The sequence below is a fragment of the Aethalodelphis obliquidens genome, unplaced genomic scaffold, assembly GCF_003676395.1.
Source record: "Aethalodelphis obliquidens isolate GAN/ISIS:26980383/991018 unplaced genomic scaffold, ASM367639v1 scaffold56, whole genome shotgun sequence".
In the NCBI taxonomy this organism is placed as follows: domain Eukaryota; kingdom Metazoa; phylum Chordata; class Mammalia; order Artiodactyla; family Delphinidae; genus Aethalodelphis; species Aethalodelphis obliquidens.
The window spans coordinates 1,074,540-1,096,050 of record NW_020838000.1 but is presented as its reverse complement, the minus strand read 5'-3'; the positions used below and the strand labels follow the sequence as shown (position 1 = coordinate 1,096,050).

Here is a 21,511-nt window from a genome sequence, read left to right as displayed (position 1 = left end):
GTCCCCACTTTAATGCTTGGCAAAATAATCGACTGCTTTATGAAACAGTGTCTATCTACCCTCTGAAGTTTTCAGAATCAAGCATACCAGTTTTTAGTATAAGTATGCCTGTACCCACAATTAATATAAGAAAGAAACTAATCTAAATAATTAGAATGATTTAGAATAAATCAAGAAAACTACTTAAACAACTCTCAATAAAAAAACAAAATAAAAAACACTGAAAAATAATACAGATTTTACTCACTGCTTTAAAAAACTTTTCTGACAGTTGGCATTTGGATCCAAAACTTTTGGGCTGCAAAGTCATGTTTTCCTTAGTCTGAGAATCAAAACTTGGATTTTCGATAAGGCAGTTAATAAAAACCCATATATGGTTTTTTACCTGTTGAAAACATATCAAAAAAGGTTAATATCAGAACTGATATTATTTAATAATTCAACAGAATATATAAAACATCACTTACTTGAAATGGTTTCACTGACACACCAGCTTTGTTCTTTTTCTTAACTACTTCAATCAGTTTACCAACAACTTGGTCTACTACATAATCCACATGCCGTCCACCCTGAAGACGGAAAAAAAATAGAATCCAAAATCTTCTATAGTTAAGGTAGCAAAATAGTTACATATTCATTTTTTTCTAGAATGAGTGTTTAATCTTCACCACAACTTTGTGAATTCAGTATGACTATATTATTAACCCTATTTTCCAAAGAGTTAAGATGAGCCTCAGAATGCCAGAGTTGGGATTTAAAAAATAAAGTCTTTTTGGCCACAGAGCCAATTAGCAACTCCATAAGACTCCATACAAAGTGAAAGCAATCGAATAAAAAGAAACGTGGAGGGCTTCCCTGGTGGCGCAGTGGTTGAGAGTCCGCCTGCCGATGCAGGGGACACGGGTTCGTGACCCAGTCCGGGAAGATCCCACGTGCCGCGGAGCGGCTGGGCCCGTAAGCCACGGCTACTGAGCCTGCGCGTTCAGAGCCTGTGCTCTGCAACGGGAGAGGCCACAACAGTGAGAGGCCCACATACCACAAAAAAAAAAAAAAAGAAACATGGAAGTGAGAATAAACACTGGCCTGGTGGTGGCAGTAACACTCACAAGACTGACACTTAGGGGCCATGGCAGCCATTGACAGTTGTCCATTCAATATCCATTCTCTCCTTTTACCTTACTGACAAACCCCAATTTGTTTGTTTTTAACTGGCAACATACCCAATTAAAAATATTCACCAATCTAGACTCCTCGCAGCTAGAGGTAGCCACTTGACCCAGTTCTAGCCAGAGATGCTAGCAGAGGTCTACTGGATGGGGCTTCCAGAAAAACTATTGCATTCTTTCTTTCTTTTTTTTTTTTTTTTTTGCGGTACGCAGGCCTCTCACTGTTGTGGTCACTCCCGCTGCGGAGCACAGGCTCCGGACGCACAGGCTCAGCGGCCAAGGCTCATGGGGCCCAGCCACTCTGTGGCATGTGGGATCCTCCCAGACCGGGGCACGAACCCGTGTCCCCTGCATTGGCAGGCAGACTCTCAACCACTGCACCACCAGGGAAGCCCCAAAACTATTGCATTCTTGATCAAAGGGGAGAGGCTCTAGTTGGCATATGCATTTGCCCAAACTCATTCCCTCTCCCTAGAATTTGGAAGGGTGCAGCATGAGAACGAAAGCCAAATGCTAAGGGTGGCAGAAGAGTAAGCCAGGAAGAGCATAGGTCCCTGATGACACTCTGGAGTCACCGAACCAGACTAACACTGCCTACCATCAGTCCCCAGTCATACGAGGAAGAATAAAACCTTTACATGTTTACAAACCACTGTATACTAGGTTTCTGTTACACATAACAAAATGCAATCATATCTGATACAGATTTCTGTTGACTGGAGAAAGTGATGCTAGATTATAAAAAAAATAGAAAATAAAAAAAATAAGTTCAAACTTGAACAAGAGTGACAAAGTGACAGATCACTGCGTTAGCTTATTCTAAAATACACACTTGTCGTGCCTAATATTTTACTATGGTCAATGGATAAATGCTTATAGATGAGAAGAATTTCATTTGATTTGGAAATTTAAAAGCCTACAGAAAGGGGTTCAAACTCCTCAGAATGGCAGCTAACACATTTCACAATCTGACACCAAAACAGACTCATCCCCTATTATTTGTTCTTTTACACTCAAAACTCAGAGAACACAGAATAAGGAATTTATCATTCTAAATGTCATAAAATATAAATGTATTCAATTATCAACACTAATCATATAAACTTATTTCTCAATGGATGTTTAAACTATAAGACAGCTATTTCATAGAAAATAAGCTTTTCTTTTCCTAAGTCAATTTTGATTTCACAAAAGCAGATTTGGGTATTTTTTGTTTTTGTTGTTTATTTTGTTTTGAATGAAGCACTGTTCTACCACTGACTTGGAAACAGCATTAGTGTACTTACTTTTGTTGTTGCAATGCTATTTACAAAGCTGATTTGCTGGAATCCTTTTTCACTCAGTGTGAGACAAACATCCCATCTTTCATTTGCAAGTTCATGAATAACTTTTAGGGCCACTCCAGTTTCATCCAACTTGTCTTTCACATAAAGATCTACATAACTGCGAAATCCATTTACCTAATAATTTGGAAAACAAAAACAAGAAACAATTTCTCTCCTACTGGCAGCTGAACTAGGTGAATGCCAACAGGTACTCATACTCTCATTTCCCCTCATTCACAACACCTCTCAATCTGCAGATCCCAACCTTATTCTACTCCTTGATTTCTGCCCTTTAAAAAGGAATTCATTTCCGTATGTACTTGACAAAGAGAGGTTATGAAGGGACAGCTGGACAGGTAAATTATTATAAAATTTTTCAAAAGTTTAAATTTTTAAAATGACCAAGTAGACCTCCAGTTTGAGTTGACATGTAGAGGACAAAGAAGAAGTTTTCTTCTCCCTTACAAGAAAACAGCTGGTCAGGTGACAAATTTTTTATGTATCTTCAAAAGCTTGGGATCACAGGACAGCTGGCCATCCTAAGTCTGAAGACAGACAGGTGTCTGTAGGGAGACACAGAACCTAAGCCTTTTGCTTAACTGGGACAGAAGCTACTTGGTTATATAAGCCCATAGGAGCCTTAAGCCAGAGTTTCTGATTAACTGCTACAGGACACATGTGGACCTGCGTGAGTGTGTGAAGAACTTGAGGGCTGTGGTCAAAGGGTTCCTACTCTTTTCCAGGAACCGTAGAGTAGGTTTTCACAGGGCAGATCAGAGAGAATCTAGAACAAGTTTCCCCCATGGGGCCAGCTGGGGGAGAAGAGCAGCCACTGGGAATCCCACCCAGACCCATCTCCCTTATCAAAAAGAAAAACAAACAACAACAACAGCAAAAAACCCCTTAATCCACAGGGGGCAAGGCCATAGAGCCAATTAGCAACTCCAGGGCTGGAAAGCCGTGGTGAAGTATCACTGCAGCTGGGATGAAGTAATTCTGCCCCGGGCCACCCCACCTCACCCCCATCTCATTTAAGTTTACATTTTTAAAAGGCTTATTCCGCAGGGCAGGGAGCCTAAAGGATACTGAATGAGAACACTGGCGGTTACCTTTTGCAACTAGGGCAAGAGAACAGAGGACAAAAGGACAATCCCCACCTCCAACGGAGGGGCAGACACTCTTGTGAATGCCAGACCCGAGACAGGGGTTCACTGTGTGCTCTGAAGCCGGAGACTTAGTCAGACGTGGGGGTCTCCACAACCTACAACCAGGCTAGCAGGCCTCCGATAACAACAGTGGTTCTCAGCTGGGAGAGCAACACGAGACAGACCCTCCTTGAGGGGCAGCTCCAAGGGAAGGCCCAAAGCGAAAAGAAGGGACAAAAAACAATCTAAAGTATCTGGTGCCCATAGCAACAACAGACTGCAAATACTGCCCAATCTCTGTCCAGATTAACATAAACCCTCACACTAAAGCCTAGGTACTCCGTATCTATTACCCTATACAACATTGCTGATTTTCAGCAGAATCTTACAAGGCATGCCAAAAGGCAAGAAAAAAACACAGTCTGAAAAGACAACGCAATCATCAGAACCAGACTTAGATGTGTCACGGATGTTTTAACTATCAGATAAGACATTTAAAATAACTATGGCTAATCTGTTAATCTCTAGTGGAAAAGGCAGACAATATGTAACTTCAGCAGAGACAGAAGCTTTAAGAATGAATCAGTTGGAAATCCTAGAAATCAAACACAGCAGAAGACAAGAAGAATGCCTTTGGCAGGCTCAGCAAAAGACGTGAAACAGTAGAGGAAAGAGATCAATGAACTTGAAAATAGAGCAATAGAAATTAAACTAAAACACAAAGAGAAGAGAGTGAATAAAGCAGAGCAAAACGTCCAAGAGCTTGGGACCCTACAATACATGCAGAATTGGAACACCAAAAGGAAAAGAAAGAAAAGCATGTAAGAAATACTTGAAGAAGTAACAGCCAAAAATTTTCCAAAGTTAGTGACAGACTCCAAACAATAGATCCAAGAAGCTCAGAAAACACCAGAGAGACTACGTACCAAGAAAACCAAAAAACACCAGCAAAAAAACCAACCAACCAACACAAAAAACCATATGTATACCTAAGCATAGCATACTCAAAAACAAAAGACAAACAGAAAATCTTCAAGGCAGCCGGAGGAAAAACAAACACTTTACCGAGGAAGAAGGATATGAACTACAGTAGAAACCATGCAAGCAAGAAGACAACGGAGTGACATTTTTAAAGTATTGAAAAAATTAAACTATCAACCCATAATTCTACATTCAGTGAAACTTTGTATCCTTTGGAGTGAGGGAAAAGAAAGACTCTCTCAGACAAACATAAACTGAGGGAATCTATTGCCAGCATACCTATTCTACAGAAAATAAATATTAAAGGAAAATCTCCAGGCAGAAGGAATATGATTAAGATCAAAAACTTAGATCTACACGAAGAAATTAACAGCATTGGAAATGGAATAAATGAAGGTAAAATATAATCTTTATTGTATTTTTAGTTACTCTAAAAGATAACTGACTGCTTAAAGCATTAACAACATCACTAGTTGTGGAAACATTTCTGCCATCATTTCTTCAAATATTTCTTCCACCTCATTCTCTTTCTTCTTCTGTTGTTTATAGCACATGTAAAAGTGAAATGTATGATGTACTGTTATAAAGTCCCTCCACTACACATGGGATACACACACTCCTATGTTCACAGCAGCACTATTCACAACAGCAAGACATGGAAACAAGTCCATCGACAGGTGAATGGATAAAGAAGATGTGGTACATGTATACAATAGAATACTACTCAGCCATAATGAAATAATGCCATTTGCAGCAAAGTGGATGGCCCTAGAGATTATCATAAAAGTGAAGTCAGACAGAGAAAGACAAATATCATGTGATATCACTTATATGTGGAATCTAAAAACATGATACAAACGAACATATTTACAAAACAGAAACAGACTCACAGACTTAGAGAACAAACTTGTGGTTACCAGCGGGGGAAAGATGGAGGGAGGGATAGTTAGGGAGTTTGGGATTGACATGTACACACTTCTATATTTAAAATAAAATGCCTTTCCATGAAAAAGTAAAGTCCTTTCACTACACATGAAGTGATAAATTATTTGAAGGTGGACTCAAACCATTCACAACTGTGTATTATAAACCCTAGGGCAACCACTAAAAACATTTTAAAAACAGGTATAATAACAAGTAAATAGAGGAGATAAAATGGAATCGTAAAAAAAAAAAGCTCAATTAAAACCAGAGAAGGCAGGATACAGGGAAATAAACAAACAAATACAATGAATAAATAGCAAGATGGTAAATTTTAATCCAAATGTATCAATAATCACTTTAAATGTGAATCATCTAAACACACTGGTCAAAAGAGATTAACAGATTAGATTTGAAAAGCAAGATCTAACTATAAGCTGTCTACGAATTAACAAAGCATTAACTATTTTAGAAGACACTTACAGGCAATTTCTTTCCATTAAACATAACCTTGACTCCTTTGCACGAACCAGCCAAATCGTAAGCTCTTCTGGTCATGAGAGCCACAATGTCCTTGTCAAGTTTCTCCATCTTAAACTTGGACAGATCTGGTTGGAATGTTATGCATGTGTAATCTTCACCATCAAAATGTTTAATTTTGGCTTCAGAAGTCTTCATCATATTATTCATCCATGTCTGTAAAAGAAAAAATATTCAAATGTTTCTATAATGCTTCTATATTTGATAATACATAAAGACTCAGCTAATGAGATAACACTCATTTACCATAACTATATCCGTTTTCCAGCTTCACAGCAAACCAAATTCTTGAAACTGATATTATAAATGAGAAAATTTTAAATACTACTATTATAACCTCATGCTGAAAATAAGCAAAATAAACTGCACAACTTTATACATTGTTAGTTAAAACATCTTTCAAATTCTTCAACATGACCATACAGAATTTTACAAAAATAAAAAGATATGATGCTTTTCCTGACAAAATTATTTTAGCCTATGTAAAATTTCAAACTATTTTCAAAGGTCTACAAAAGTGAAATATAAAATTTTGAAATGTAAATTTGACAAATCAACAAGGAATTTTTCAAACATGCTAAGCAGATGTATTTCAATCTGCCTGTGAGGGTCAGGATATTTTCCCTATTGCTTAAATAGGTTAAAGGAAAAGTCTGTTAAGTAAAGCGTTTGTTTTAAAGGAATAGGAGAAAGATAGGTTTATGTAAAATATCCCAGGCATTCTGAAGTCTTTTTACTCTGATTACTTGCTTAATGCTTTAAAAACAAGTTATATGGGTATCACTGCAATTTACCTAAGGTCTATTATCTTGGCAAAGCAACAAACATGATTATTTAAAAAAAAAAAAATTAGGCACATTTCTATCATACCTGCTTAAAACTATGTTTGTATTCTTTGCAAGCAGTTTCTACTGTAAACTTTGTACTGAAAATATTACAAAGTTTTGCACCATAACCATTGCGACCACCTGTAAAAACAATTAAATGTGAAAGGTTTAATGACAATGACTTTAAAGAAACTTTGTTAACTCACCTACCATACAGCAGGTCTGTTGCAAAACAGTTTCCACTTATTGAAATAATCAATTGATGATAATGCAAAGTACATTTAAATTTTTCATTTAAAGAAAAATAAAATTAAGGTTTAGCACATATAGTAAAATTAAAATATGCATTTTGTAGATTATCTTCATCACAACTTCAAAAACATTAAGCTTTTTATCTCCTATAATTCAGTAAGTCTATGTATGAAATCTGAGCTTTCTATCAAAGTTACTTCTCTATTACAAAATTTTAATCTATATAACTTCCTAGAGCCTTGGTTTTGAAAAAAAATTATCAATCTACTTAGGAAATGTAAATAAGTAGAAAAACATCTGGTTTTGGTCAAAGCACTTTCAACTCTATTCATAGGGTCTAGGCTTTCAATCTTGACTCTCTTAAAGAAATCAGTTTAAAAGCAATTTAACTGATACCAAAAGACATGGTGCTTATGTAAAAACAAATTCACATAAACAGGAATCATACACATCTTATTTTCATCAGGACTCTAATTCAAAACCCAAACCGTTAGCCAGGTTAGAGCTCCAGGAGTTCTAGCAGAAGTCAGTGTACTACGAGAGTTAAGTCTCTATCAGACTATAACCAAGGAAACAATTAAACATGATAGTTTTTTATATATTAACTCTGAAAAGGATTTTCTCATAATAAAACTATACAGATTTCCTTTTCTGTAACATTTTATATAGAAATAGTAAGAGGGCAATATTTTTCAATAAAAATTCTGATCAGCCTAAATCAGACTTTACCTGTTACTTTTTTCTCATCATCATCATAGTTACTGGATGTTAAAAGCTGTCCAAAAATTAATGCAGGAACATAAACTTTCTCTACTTTGTGTTCTACTACCGGAATGCCTTTCCCATTATTCCAGATGCTTATGATGTTAGATTCACTGTAAATAAACAAGCAGAGTTTAGAGCTTAAAATAGTTATAAGCTATATCAATTAATTTACATCAAAAGTAATGTAACCCAGAATAAACCTGAGTTTGCCAGCCATTACCAATTAGGAGACACTCACTTGTCTTCCAAGAAAATGCTTGCTGAGGACACACATTTCTATCCCTGAGTCATAACTCAAATTAAGATCTGCAGGTAATACTGCAAAATTTCTCAGGAAAAGAAACTCTTCTCAGTAGTAAAAGCAGTGAAGCTTTTATAACAAGCCAGCTATCAATTTCATTTTCTTTTCATACATATTAGCCATGATCTTCCTGCTTCACCCTACCAGTCAGCCACCTGTGAACCCAGGCTCTGCAGGGCCAGTGACCACGGCCATTTTTATTTCCTACCTGACTGCTGAGCAGGGCAGACAGAAAGGGAAAAACAGCCTGAAATGTACTCCATTCTCCGCCTAAATGTTAGAGGGTTGTTTGTATTGTGGCAGTCATTGTTACAAACTAACCTTAATGGTTTTAAAATATGTTAAGTATTACCTATTTTAGGTCTTTTAGGTTTTTCAGTCACAAAACCATCCATTTTAGTCCTAAATGGTATGGAGTAGAGGTTCCTACAGTTAACAGCAACTTGACAGTAGGCCACAGTCCTGATGGAAAATTTTGCCTACCCTATCGCTTCAGGGTAGTATATATTACGATGCCTTTACCCACTTAGCCAAACGTGCAAAGAAACACACTTCACTGAGAATTACCTTAAAAAGCTACCATTTGCCAATCTGATTCACAATTATTCTTAGACACACTGTTTCACTCACACATACATAGCTTAATCTCTCTAGAGTTACTAGAAGTAGTTATTACAACTAAAAAAAAAGTTATAAAAGCCAAAATGAAAATCAAAGATCCAGGAGGAAGTTAATTAAATTTTTAGAAGAAAAAGAAAATAAAAAATAACAACACATCATCTTCTTTCCCTCGCTCTACAACATAGGTTCAACTCTCCAAATCGCGGAGACTTAAATTTTGATATCATTTTTATTCATATCTCCTGATCATTCTCTAAAGTCGTTTAATCATCAAGACATTAATTTGTCCTATTAGATTCGTTTCAGCAGTATCCGACCTTCCTTCATTCCAAATGCCAGTATAGGAGTCTAAATTAGCATCACCTTAAATACTGTTACTGCAACACTGCTAAAACACAGAGCTAGCCACTCCCCTTAACTATATTCTGATACCACAGCTTTCCTCACACTACTGTTTGCTCCAGGACACATCAGTAGTTTAAGTGTCTTCTATTGCATGTTCCAGGCCCATTATCCATATCATCACTTAGAGTCAAACTGAACTACCACTATTCTGCAACATGCATCCTATTTTCCTGCAGGTCAGTTTTATTACTTGTCCATGTTCATTCCCAATTCTTCCATTTCTTTGTTTATTGGTCTTTCCCTTGCCTACACTACCTTTTCCCTCTTTGTCTAGCCAAATTTTACCTTAACTTCAAGGATCAATTTACGACTTCAGTTCTCCCACAAGCCTTTTACCCAGCCTAAAACAACGTTTCCCAACCCTCCTTACATTGAAACTTGCAAAAAAATCGAAAGTATTTACAAGAGACCTCAGGACATAATTAGGTTAGCTCACTTGTGGGTAAACACTCTCTACAGAATACACAGCTGAATATTTAAGTATGTAATGGTTTCAAATTAGCTACTGTACTTTACCTTGTGTGTCCTTTTAAATGCAGATGTCAAAATAGTGGGCCTTAGAAAAAGGGCTGTGTATTGCATTACTTTTTTAGACTTCCAAATAGTTCCTAGCTTGGGCTTAAAACCTGTAACTTATTAAGCACTTTTTTTTTTTTTTTTTTAACAAGACACTTCATGGAGTTTAAAACTATAGAGAAAAATTCTGCAGGAAATGAAGAAAGAAAACGAATGGAAAATTACAGATATTAAACATCTCAGAATGACACAAAAAGTCAACAAACTCATGAGAAAACCCTTAAAATTTCTTCATCCTACTTAGTACATGTGGTACTATAATTAAAATAAGGCACTTTGTAAATGCGTTATCTTCATCACAGTTTCAAAAAATGAGGCTTGATATCAAGTACATTCTATAAGCCTGTGTGAGTATGAAACTGAAATCTTCTATCAAAGTCACCTATTACAAAATTTCAATCTATTTCACTTCCTAGATCTGGTACTTATTTCTATAATCTCTAAACAATGATTCAGAATTCTATAACTATATTCTTTGCTCCATCAATAATCTTCACATTAGTATTAAGAATGATGTCCTTGAATAAGCTATAAATAAAGTTTCAAAATAATTAAAGCTAACAAACCTGGAAAACAATCTAAACATCCAATATTCATTAGCTGGAAAGAGGTTAAACAATGATGACATACTGACATAATAAAATACTTAGAAACATTAAAAAGAATTAAGTAGATCTATATAAGTTAATAAAGAAGGCTGCCCACAGTATGTCAAATAAAAACTGAAAGATACAAAATAGTATACAGAAGGCGATTTTTAAAAAATGTATACATATATGTACATATATTTCAGTATGAGTGTGTATACTGAAAGCTACAGCTTTAAGTTTCAACCCTGAATAAATAAAAATACATAAGCTGGAGAAACAGAACCCTGGTTAATGTGCTTTCCACAGTTATTTGATTTTAATCAAACAGATGCCAACAAATAAGTTGTTTCAATAACAACTAACCATTATGTTATACTATTTAATGGGTTTTAAGCTCCCCTGTAAGAAGTTGCTTCAAATTCTCTTTCTAGAATTGCTGTCCAAATTCTGCATGGCACTCCTTGCTAATCTATTCCTACTTTTATTTTGTTTGTTTTTTTGTTTTGTTTTGTTTTTTTACAACCATGGCTGTTTACTTAAATTTTATTCCCACGTCACAGAGTATTATCAAAAGAGGAATAAGAGCTAAACTGTGCTGTGTATCCTCTACACTTAACCCATTAACTATCAAAATTTAACCTCTCTTTTACACAAAGAGTTCATGTGCACACATGCACAAAGAAAAATAAAATCTGCTATACAAAAATGTTAAAAAGAATGAAACCCAAAGCATATAAAAAATGGACAGCAGAGAAAAATGGGTCAATAAAATAAACAGCCTAATGGCACTTTTCCCCATCTGAATTCTGCTTTAAAATGACTTCTTAATTTAGAAATCTAACTTAAGCAAAAATTGCATCTCTGAAATAAAATTTATTTTAATAAAAGTAGCATGAATTCTGTAATATATGTAGTAAAGGAAAAACATAAGGAATGATTTTATGGGAGAATATTCACAAAAGTCAAAATGTTATTGTCAAAATTAACAAATATAAATAAATAATAAAATATAAGGATCAACAACATGTCCCAAAATGGTTGTCTGTTGGCAATTTTAAATATGTGTGTGTATAAAATATATATTTTAATTAAAAGCAGGAGAAAGATTCAAGAGTCTCATCAATAATTTATAAACAAAAGTAAAATAGGAAAGGAGAGGTGAAAAATATACTACCTTCACCCTTTTTTCCTTGGAATAGTCAACTATGAATTTTTGTTTTATATACATATTTTGTATGAAATAAAAGAACTTTCCAGCAGAAGCAGTTAAAATGACTTAGAGATAAATAAGAAAAAAGAAACTGTTATCTGATTCCCATTAAGAACCAAATAAATTTAGTTATAATTCTATGACACTCTTATACTCACACAAAAATGTCTGCTAAATGAAAAGGGAGTTAGAAAGAGAGCAATAAAGGCACTAGTTTGTCCCAAATCTGTAATAAACTTAAAGTAAAGCCTGCCACCAAGAGTCATTATTTGGTCTACAGAGCTGTTTTATAGCTTACTTCTTGATCACTTTGTTATGATGGGGTTCTATCTAATCTTTTTTTTTAAAGTCCACATTATTGGATCAATGTGGTCAAAGCAATTAAGATAAAGAAACCAAACATCGTAACCATGTTCACCATGAATGTATTTAAGAAAAGGTCTTCTTCCTTAGTTTTCAGAGTCTTTCAGTTCTGATTTTTAAAAAAGCTTAAAGATATCAAAAATTCAACATCTGTTACTCCTTGCTAGCTCTCCTAAAACATAATAAATGATACCATTTTTAACTAATTTCCTAAATATGGAAGAAAAGAAATCCTGACAGCCAAAATTTCCTTTTAAATGTCTGCCTAAGTTGCAACTTGTAAGTGTCTTGTGCATCTTACCATACAGATTCTCAAAAATTTATTTGTTATAGAAATGATGCAAATGAAAAACAAAAAAAGGAAGAAAAAGAAAAATCAAGAACTTCAACAGTATAGTTATGTAGTAATATTTTCATATAAGATACAGTCAACTTCATGGTATAACCAAATATAAATTATATTTTTATTATTTATCTTAACCATGTCCTTAAAATTAGATTACTGACAGTAAGGCTATAACTGAATTATTGAATTTTCATGTTAAAGAAAATTTTCATGTTAAAATCATGCTAAATTACTAACTATAAAGGATAAATGTAACATAATATCTCACAAAAGCATCCTGGTGAAAACAGGATAAAGCTTTAAGTTAGAAATACTTTATTATTTTCACTCCCCCTCAGTCCTCCAAAAAAAATATCACTGTAGTTATCAGCTAAGCACCTGGTATATATATTCTATAATACCAGCAGTTCCCAATTCACAAATGTTATAAATGGAAAAGTCCAAATGTTGGTTATGAAAAAGTAAATTTAACCCATAATGTAACTGGAATAGTACTAACAATAGCCCGTAGCCTTGAGTACCAAAGCAAAAATAAGAAAAGATTGATTATTCTAGCAGCTGAAACAGTATCCACAGCATCAAAGAGGGAGAAAAATGGTCTCCAAGTGCTCCCATAAGGAAGTACTGAATACTCTGGAGAAAAAGATCATGAATGACAGAGGAAACTATAAGAGGGTAGCATTCTGGCCAAAAGAGACAAAAATAACGAGGTCTCAAGCAACAAGAAACTCAAGAGTACTAACTGTATGCATTATTCCTTTGAGGAATGTTCGAAGTTGAACATCTGAATAAAACAACTTAGCATAAGAAATTAAACTTGAAATATACTTACGGATCAATAGAAACTTTAATACAGGTCATGTTCTTATCCCTCTGTTTATTGTCAGCTGCATTAACTACAAAATTAAATATTTTGATAAGTAATAAAATAGTTATAATAAATAAACATATAAGGACATACATAAATAAACATACAGCTACATGTGCATCACTACTTAATATCAACATTTACATATGGTAATAGTTAATGAAAATAATATTGCTAATTTCTAATACAAAATCTTATTTTCCAAATAATATTCTTAAATTTTATATCACACCAAATTACGGTTATGTCTTCTACCACAAAACAAAGGGGGAGGATGATTCTATGATATTGAAAAACAAATTAAGTAAAAACAAACATCTGCAGTTTACAAACCCCTATCCAGGTCTAAAAGTAAAGTATTGGGTTTAATTATATTTTATCTTGGCAACACATAACTACTTTCTCTTGCTCTCCTTCAATAAACTAGTGATTTTATAGACAGATTGAGCTGAAACCAGTTATTTTTGAATTAGAAAAGCACTCTTTAGCATCCTTAGAAATCAAAGTTTTAAATTCTATGAACTATAACTGATAATACTTGCATACATTAACCACAGCTTCAGTGGTTAGCTAGCTGTCAAACTGAACTTCAGTCACAGAAGGAATATGTTCCTGATAAACACTGTGTAACCTAAAAGTAAAACTGGCGGATAGTTGGCAGACAAGAGTGAAAAGTACCAGTGAAAGAGTGAAAACGTAAGTAACCAGTTTTACTCTCCTATCCTTTTCCCAAAGACCAAAAGAAGCTTCAAGAGACCCAAACAACCCTGGTAGGAAACCTCAAGTGGCACTGATGAGTCTCTATAGAAAATCCTTGGCTAAAAACGTTTCCAAAGTGCAAGCCTGCCCTAGGAGTCAATTAGGTATCCACACTTCGTTGTGATTTAACTAATCATGTGATTTGGAATGGACAGAGGTATTTGGAACAATGGTTGTTAAACCTGGTTGTCCAATAGAAATACCTAATGTGTTGGTGAAAAACCCATTTTTATGTGTCTCAACTCAAACCGACTGAATCTGCATGGATCAGGCCCTGGAATCTATATTTTTAACATGCCCTCTCCTGTTGACTGGGATGTGAGCAGCCCCCAGACGACTGCACATACAGGACCATACAATGACCCTGGGATTACTGATCAAATACAACACATGCATTTTACAGATGAACAAACCAAAGCACAAAGACATGACATCCAGAGATATGAACATATTACAGCAGGTAATACAGATTTTCTGAAGAACATTTATACTCAGCATAAAAACCAGAGATATGCCTTTAAAATTTATAAGTCTGGTTTTACATATATAGGGACATTATAATGATATCAATAGAAACAGATGCATTAAATCTTAAGCAAGTACTCACCCAAAATTTCATCAAAGATCTTGTATAAACCCGGCACAAAGGTAACCTCTCTGCAATTCATTCCTACATCTTCATCATACACCCACATGAGCTGCAATGAGAGAAAAATTCAAAAGAACTTATGGAGTAAAAAATATTTAACATCAATTTTACAAAGCATAAATCCACATTTGTCATTTAGTCTGTAAATACTTAGATCTTCAAAGTAGAAAAACATACTACTTCAGCTGCAGTCAACCTTGCTGTATTCATCTTCAATTTAAATAGCCTCAAAATTGAGAAATTGTTCATTTTGTATCAAGTCTGTGTTCTTACTCATACATAAAGTCAGCTTTAATATAAGGCACCAAAAATTGTTAGAAACAGTATTTAAGTAAAATAGGAAAAAAAATATGTTTACTTTCCACTTTTACTTCACACATTATATTTTTCTGTAGTATAAGTAGCACAGAGTAAACAGTATGAATGCAGCATGATTTTGGAGTCAAAGACACCTAGCTTTGAATCCCAGCTCTCACTAGTTGAGAGGTCTGAGCAACTTACTTAAATTTAACTGCTAGAAAAAAATTGCTATGCATAAGCCAAGTCCATAGTAAGCATTAAACAACAGTCATCAATGTGCATATATAAATTCTAGAATTTAAAATAAACGACAGCATGAACTTCAGAACCTTTAAAAAGTTCACACAGCACCGTTTTACTTTATACGTCTCTATACTTCTCAGATAGTTTTTAGCTCCCAGTTTTTTTAATTTCTAGTGAAAAATTAAGACATTTCTACCTCTTAGATCTCTCTCCCTACTTTCTATTATTACCAGAGACATGAAATTGTGTACTCACAGAGCATATACTTACAAAATTTTATTAAAAAGTAGATATACATCTAATTTCAGTAAAATTTAATAATTACCTGTGTCAATGGCTCCACCGACCCAATGTACGTATCAGGACGAAGGAGAATATGTTCAAGTTGTGTCTTTTTCTGATACACTCTCTCAACAGACAACTTCTTTGAAGAATCATTTTTGTTTGCAGTTTCTGACTCTTCTTTTTTTGCAGCATTGTTCTGATCAAAAAGAGTCTAAAATTAACCAAAAAATCAAATTTAAATAACCTACCAAGGGATAAACTAAAATGTATATGGACACATAACATAGGTTTTCTCTTTAACAACAAAATTATCTTTCAGGCTCTGATTTTTAAGTTCTAAAGAGAACACAGGTCTATTTACTGAAAATCTAGTACCTTTTATAATATAGTGTGAAACTGCAGTTTTGACTGAGCCCAAAAAGTAGGTATACATAGTTACCAGAATAGCTAGAACAGCCTACAACTATTCAATCAAGAAATATTGGAAGAGCTTCAAGACGGCGGAAGAGTAAGACGCGGAGATCACCTTCCTCCCCACAGATACACCAGAAATACATCTACACGTGGAACAACTCCTACAGAACACCTACTGAACGCTGGCAGAAGACCTCAGACCTCCCAAAAGGCAAGAAAGTCCCCACGTACCTGGGTAGGGCAAAAGAAAAAAGAATAAACAGAGACAAAAGAATAGGGACGGGACCTGCACCAGTGGGAGGGAGCCGTGAAGGAGGAAAGGTTTCCACACACTAGAAGACCCTTCGCGGGTGGAGACTGCGGGTGGTGCAGGGGGAGCTTCGAAGCCACTGAGGAGAGCACAGCCACAGGGCTGCGGGGGGCAAAGTGGAGAGATTCCCGCACAGGGGACAGATGCCGACCGGCACTCACCAGCCCGAGAGGCTTATCTGCTCACCCGCCGGGGCGGGCGGGGCTGGGAGCTGAGGCTCGGGCTTCAGTGGGATCCCAGGGAGAGGACTGGGGATGGCGGCGTGAACACCGCCTGAACGGGGCTAGTGTGCCACAGCTAGGCGGGAGGGAGTCTGGGAAAAGGTCTGGAGCTGCCGAAGAGGCAAGAGACCATTGTTCTGGGGTGCGCGAGGAGAGGGGATTCCGAGCACTGCCTAAACGAGTTCCAGAGACGGGCGCGAGCCACGGCTATAAGCGCGGACCCCAGAGATGGGCATGGGACGCTAAGGCTGCTACTGCCGCCACCAAGAAGCCTGTGTGCGAGCACAGGTCACTATCCACACCTCCCCTCCTGGGAGCCTAGGCAGCCCGGCACTGCCAGGGTCCCGGGATCCAGGGACAACTTCCCCGGGAGAACGCACGGCGCATCTCAGGCTGGTGCAACATCACACCGGCCTCTGAGGCCACAGGCTCACCCCCCATCCGCACCCCTCCCTCCCCGCGGCCTGAATGAGCCAGAGCCCCCGAATTAGCTGCTCCTTTAACCCCGTCCTGTCTGGGCAAAGAACAGACCACCCTCAGGTGACCCGCATGCAGAGGCGGGGCCAAATCCAAACCTGAACCCCGGGAGCTGTGCAAAGAAGAGAAAGGGAAATTTCTCCCAGTAGCCTCAGAAGCAGTGCATTAAATCTCCACAATCAACTTGATCTACCCTGCATCTGTGGAATACCTAAATAGACAACGAATCATCCCAAATTGGGGTGGTGGACTTTGGGAGCAACAATACATATATTTATTTTCTTCTTCTCTTCTTGTGAGTGTGCATGTGTATGCTTCTGTGTGTGATTTTGTCTGTATAAGCTTTGCTTTTACCATTTGTGCTACGGTTCTGTCGGGTTTTTTGTTTTTGTTTTTTTTAGTATAAATATTTGTTATCATTGGTGAATTTGTTTTTTGGTTTGGTTGCTCTCTTCTTTCTTATTTTTACTTTTTAATTTTTCATAATTATATTTTATTTTAATAACTATTTTTTTCTTTCCTTTTTTCTCCCTTTTATTCTGAGTTGTGTGGATGACAGGGTCTGGGTGCTCTGGCCAGGTGTCAGGCCTCTGTCTCTGAGGTAGGAGAGCCGAGTTCAGGACATTGGTCCACCAGAGACCTCCGAGCTCCACGTAATATCAAATGGCGAAAATCTCCCTGAGATCTCTATCTCAAAGCCAAGACCCAGCTCCACTCAATGACCAGCAACCTATGATGCTGGACACCCTATGCCAAACAACTAGCAAGACAGGAACACAACACAACCCATTAGCAGAGAGGCTGCCTAAAATCATAAGGTCACAGACACTGCAAACACACCACTGGACATGGACCTGCCCACCAGAAAGACAAGATCCAGCCTCATCCACCAGATCACAGGTACTAGTCCCCTCCACCAGGAAGCCTACACAACCCACTGAACCAAACTTAAAACACTAAGGGCAGACACAAAAAACAATGGGAACTACTAACCTGTAGCCTACGAAAAGGAGACCCCAAACACAGTAAGTTAAGCAAAATGAGAAGACAGAGAAACACACAGCAGTTGAAGGAGCAAGGTAAAAACCCACCAGACCAAACAAGTGAAGAGGAAATAGGCAGTCTACCTGAAAAAGAATTCAGAATAATAGTGAAGATGATCCAAAATCTTGGAAATAGAAGGGAGAAAATACAAGAAACATTTAACAAGGACTTAGAAGAACAAAAGAGCAAACAAACAATGATGAACAACACAATAAATGAAATTTAAAATTCTCTGGAAGGAATCAATAGCAGAATAACTGAGGGAGAAGAACAGATAAGTGACCTGGAAGATAAAATAGTGGAAATAACTACTGCAGAGCAGAATAAAGAAAAAATGAATGAAAAGAATTAAGGACAGTCTCGGAGACCTCTGGGACAACATTCAACGCACCAACATTCGAATTATAGTGATCCCAGAAGAAGAAGAGAAAAAGAAAGGGACTGAGAAAATATTTGAAGACGTTACAGTTGAAAACTACCCTAATATGGGAAAAGAAATAGTTACTCAACTCCTGGAAATGCAGAGAGTCCCATACAGGATAAATCCAAGGAGAAATATGCCAAGACACATATTAATTAAACTACCAGAAATTAAATACAAAGAAAAAACATTAAAAGCAGCAAGGGAAAAAAAACAACTGACAAACAAGGGAATCCCCATAAGGTTAAAAGCTGATCTTTCAGGGCTTCCCTGGTGGCGCAGTGGTTGAGAGTCCACCTGCCAATGCAGGGGACACGGGTTCGTGCCCCGGTCCGGGAGGATCCCACATGCTGCGGAGCAGCTGCGCCCGTGGGCCATGGCTGCTGGGCCTGCGCGTCCAGAGCCTGGGCTCCGCAAAGGGAGAGGCCGCAGCAGTGAGAGGCCTGCGTACCGTCAAAAAAAAACCAAAAAAAAAAAAAGCTGATCTTTCAGCAGAAACTGCAAGCCTGAAGCGAGTGGCAGGACATATTTAAAGTGATGAAAGGGAAAAACCTTCAACCAAGATCATTCTACCCAGCAAGGATCTCATTCAGGTTCGACGGAGAAATTAAAAGCTTTACAGACAAGCAAAAGCTAAGAGAATTCAGCACCACCAAACCAACTCTACAACAAATGCTAAAGGAACTTCTCTAGGCAGGAAACACAAGAGAAGGAAAAGACCTACAATAAAAAACCCAAAACAATTAAGAAAATCGTAATAGGAACATATTGAAAATTACCTTAAAAGTAAATGGATTAAGTGCTCCAAGAAAAAGACATAGACTGGCTGAATGGATACAAAAACAAGACCCATTTACATGCTGTCTACAAGAGACCCACTTCAGACCTAGGGACACATACAGACTGAAAGTGAGGGATGGAAAAAGATATTCTGTGCAAACGGAAATCAAAAGAAAGCTGGAGTAGCAATTCTCATATCAGACAAAATAGTCTTTAAAACAAACACTATCACAAGAGACAAAGGAGGACACTACATGATGATCAAGGGATCAATCCAAGAAGATATAACAACTGTAGATACTTACGCACCCAACAAAGGAGCACCTCAATACATAAGGCAAATGCTAACAGCCATAAAAGGGAAAATCAACCGTAACACAATCATAGTAGGGGACTTTAACACCCCACTTTCACCAATGGACAGATGAGATCATCCAAAATGAAAATAAATAAGGAAACAGAAGCTGTAAATGATACATTAAACAAGATAGACTTAACTGATATTTATAGGACTTTCCATCCAAAAACAACAGAATACACTTTCTTCTCAAGTGCTCAGGGAACATTCGCCAGGATATATCATACCTTGGGTCACAAATCAACCTTGGTAAATTTAAGAAAACTGAAATCATATCAAGTATCTTTTCTAACCACAATGCTATAAGACTAGATATCAATTACAGGAAAAAATCTGTAAAACATAGAAACACATGGAGGCTAAACAATACACTACTTAATAACCAAGAGATCACTGAGGAAATCAAAGAGGAAATTAAAAAACTACCTAGAAACAAATGACAATGAAAACACGATGACCCAAAACCTATGGGATGCAGCAAAAGCAGTTCTAAGAGGGAAGTTTATAGCAATACAATCCTACCTTAAGAAACAAGAGACATCTCAAATAAACAACCTAACCTTACACCTAAAGCGAGCAGAGAAAGAAGAACCAAAAAAACTCCCGAAATTAGCAGAAGGAAAGAAATCATAAAGATCAGATCAGAAATAAATGAAAAAGAAATGAAGGAAACAAAAGCAAAGATCAATAAAACTAAAAGCTGGTTCTTTGAGAATATAAACAAAATTGATAAACCATTAGCCAGACTCATCAAGAAAAAAAGGGAGAAGACTCAAATCAACAGAATCAGAAATGAAAAAGGAGAAGTAACAACTGACACTGCAGAAATAAAAAAGATTGTGAGAGATTACTACAAGCAACTATATGCCAATAAAATGGACAACCTGGAAGAAATGGACAAATTCTTAGAAAAGCACAACCTTCTGAGACTGAACCAGGAAGAAATAGAAAACATAAACAGACCAAGCACAAGCAATGAAACTGAAACTGTGATTAAAAATCTTCTGGCAAACAAAAGCCCAGGACCAGATGGCTTCACAGGCAAATTCTATCAAACATTTAGAGAAGAATTAACACCTATCCTTCTCAAACTCTTCCAAAATATAGTAGCAGAGGGAAGAACACTCCCAAACTCATTCTACGAGGCCACCATCACCCTGATACCAAAAGCAGACAAAGATGTCACAAAGAAAGAAAACTACAGGGCTTCCCTGGTGGCGCAGTGGTTGAGAGTCCACCTGCCAATGCAGGGGATGCGGGTTTGTGCCCCGGTCTGGGAAGATCCCACAAGCCGCGGAGCGGCTGGGCCCGTGAGCCATGGCCGCTGAGCCTGCGCGTCCAGAGCCTGTGCTCCGCAATGGGAGATGCCACAACAGTGAGAGGCCCGCATACCGCAAAAAAAAAAACAAAACTACAGGCCAATATCACTGATGAACATAGATGCAAAAATCCTCAACAAAATACCAGCAAACAGAATCCAACAGCACATTAAAAGGATCATACACCATGATCAAGTGGGGTTTATCCCAGGAATGTAAGGATTCTTCAATATATACAAATCAATCAATATGATACACCATATTAACAAATTGAAGAATAAAAACCATATGAACGGGCTGCCCTGGTGGCACAGTGGTTGAGAGTACACCTGCCGAGGCGGGGGACGCGGGTTCGTGCCCCGGTCCAGAAGGATCCCATATGCCGCAGAGCAGCTGGGCCCATGGGCCGTGGCCGCTGGGCCTGCGCATCCGGAGCCTGTGCTCTGCAACGGAAGAGGCCACAGCAGTGAGGCCCGCGTACTGCAAAAAACAAACAAAAAACCATATGAACATCTCAATAGATGCAGAAAAAGCTTTCAACACCGATTTATGATAAACACCCTCAAGAAAGCAGGCATAGAGGGAACTTACCTCAACATAATAAAGGCCATCTATGACAAACCCACAGCCAACATCGTTCTCAAAGGTGAAAAACTAAAACCATTTCCACTAATATCAGGAACAAGACAAGGCTGCCCACTCTCACCACTATTATTCAACATTGTTTTG

The 21,511-nt window shown here is 37.2% G+C and overlaps 1 protein-coding gene across 3 annotated transcripts in view; it reads right to left on the bottom strand.

Annotated features, from left to right (window-relative positions):
- The window catches only part of TOP2B (DNA topoisomerase II beta), a 66,513-nt gene that overhangs the window by 30,071 nt on the left and 14,931 nt on the right, over positions 1-21,511 (bottom strand). For 2 of the 3 annotated variants that reach the window (XM_027086491.1, XM_027086493.1), the window contains exons 2-10: positions 15,479-15,649; positions 14,569-14,659; positions 13,167-13,230; positions 7,887-8,032; positions 6,949-7,046; positions 6,022-6,234; positions 2,453-2,626; positions 468-569; positions 248-385 (exon numbers count right to left, since the gene is read on the bottom strand). In XM_027086491.1, the coding sequence (XP_026942292.1) occupies positions 248-385; positions 468-569; positions 2,453-2,626; positions 6,022-6,234; positions 6,949-7,046; positions 7,887-8,032; positions 13,167-13,230; positions 14,569-14,659; positions 15,479-15,649 (1,197 nt within the window). The remainder of the gene's footprint in view (positions 1-247; positions 386-467; positions 570-2,452; positions 2,627-6,021; positions 6,235-6,948; positions 7,047-7,886; positions 8,033-13,166; positions 13,231-14,568; positions 14,660-15,478; positions 15,650-21,511) is intronic. The other variant, XM_027086492.1, reaches the window with a different exon arrangement.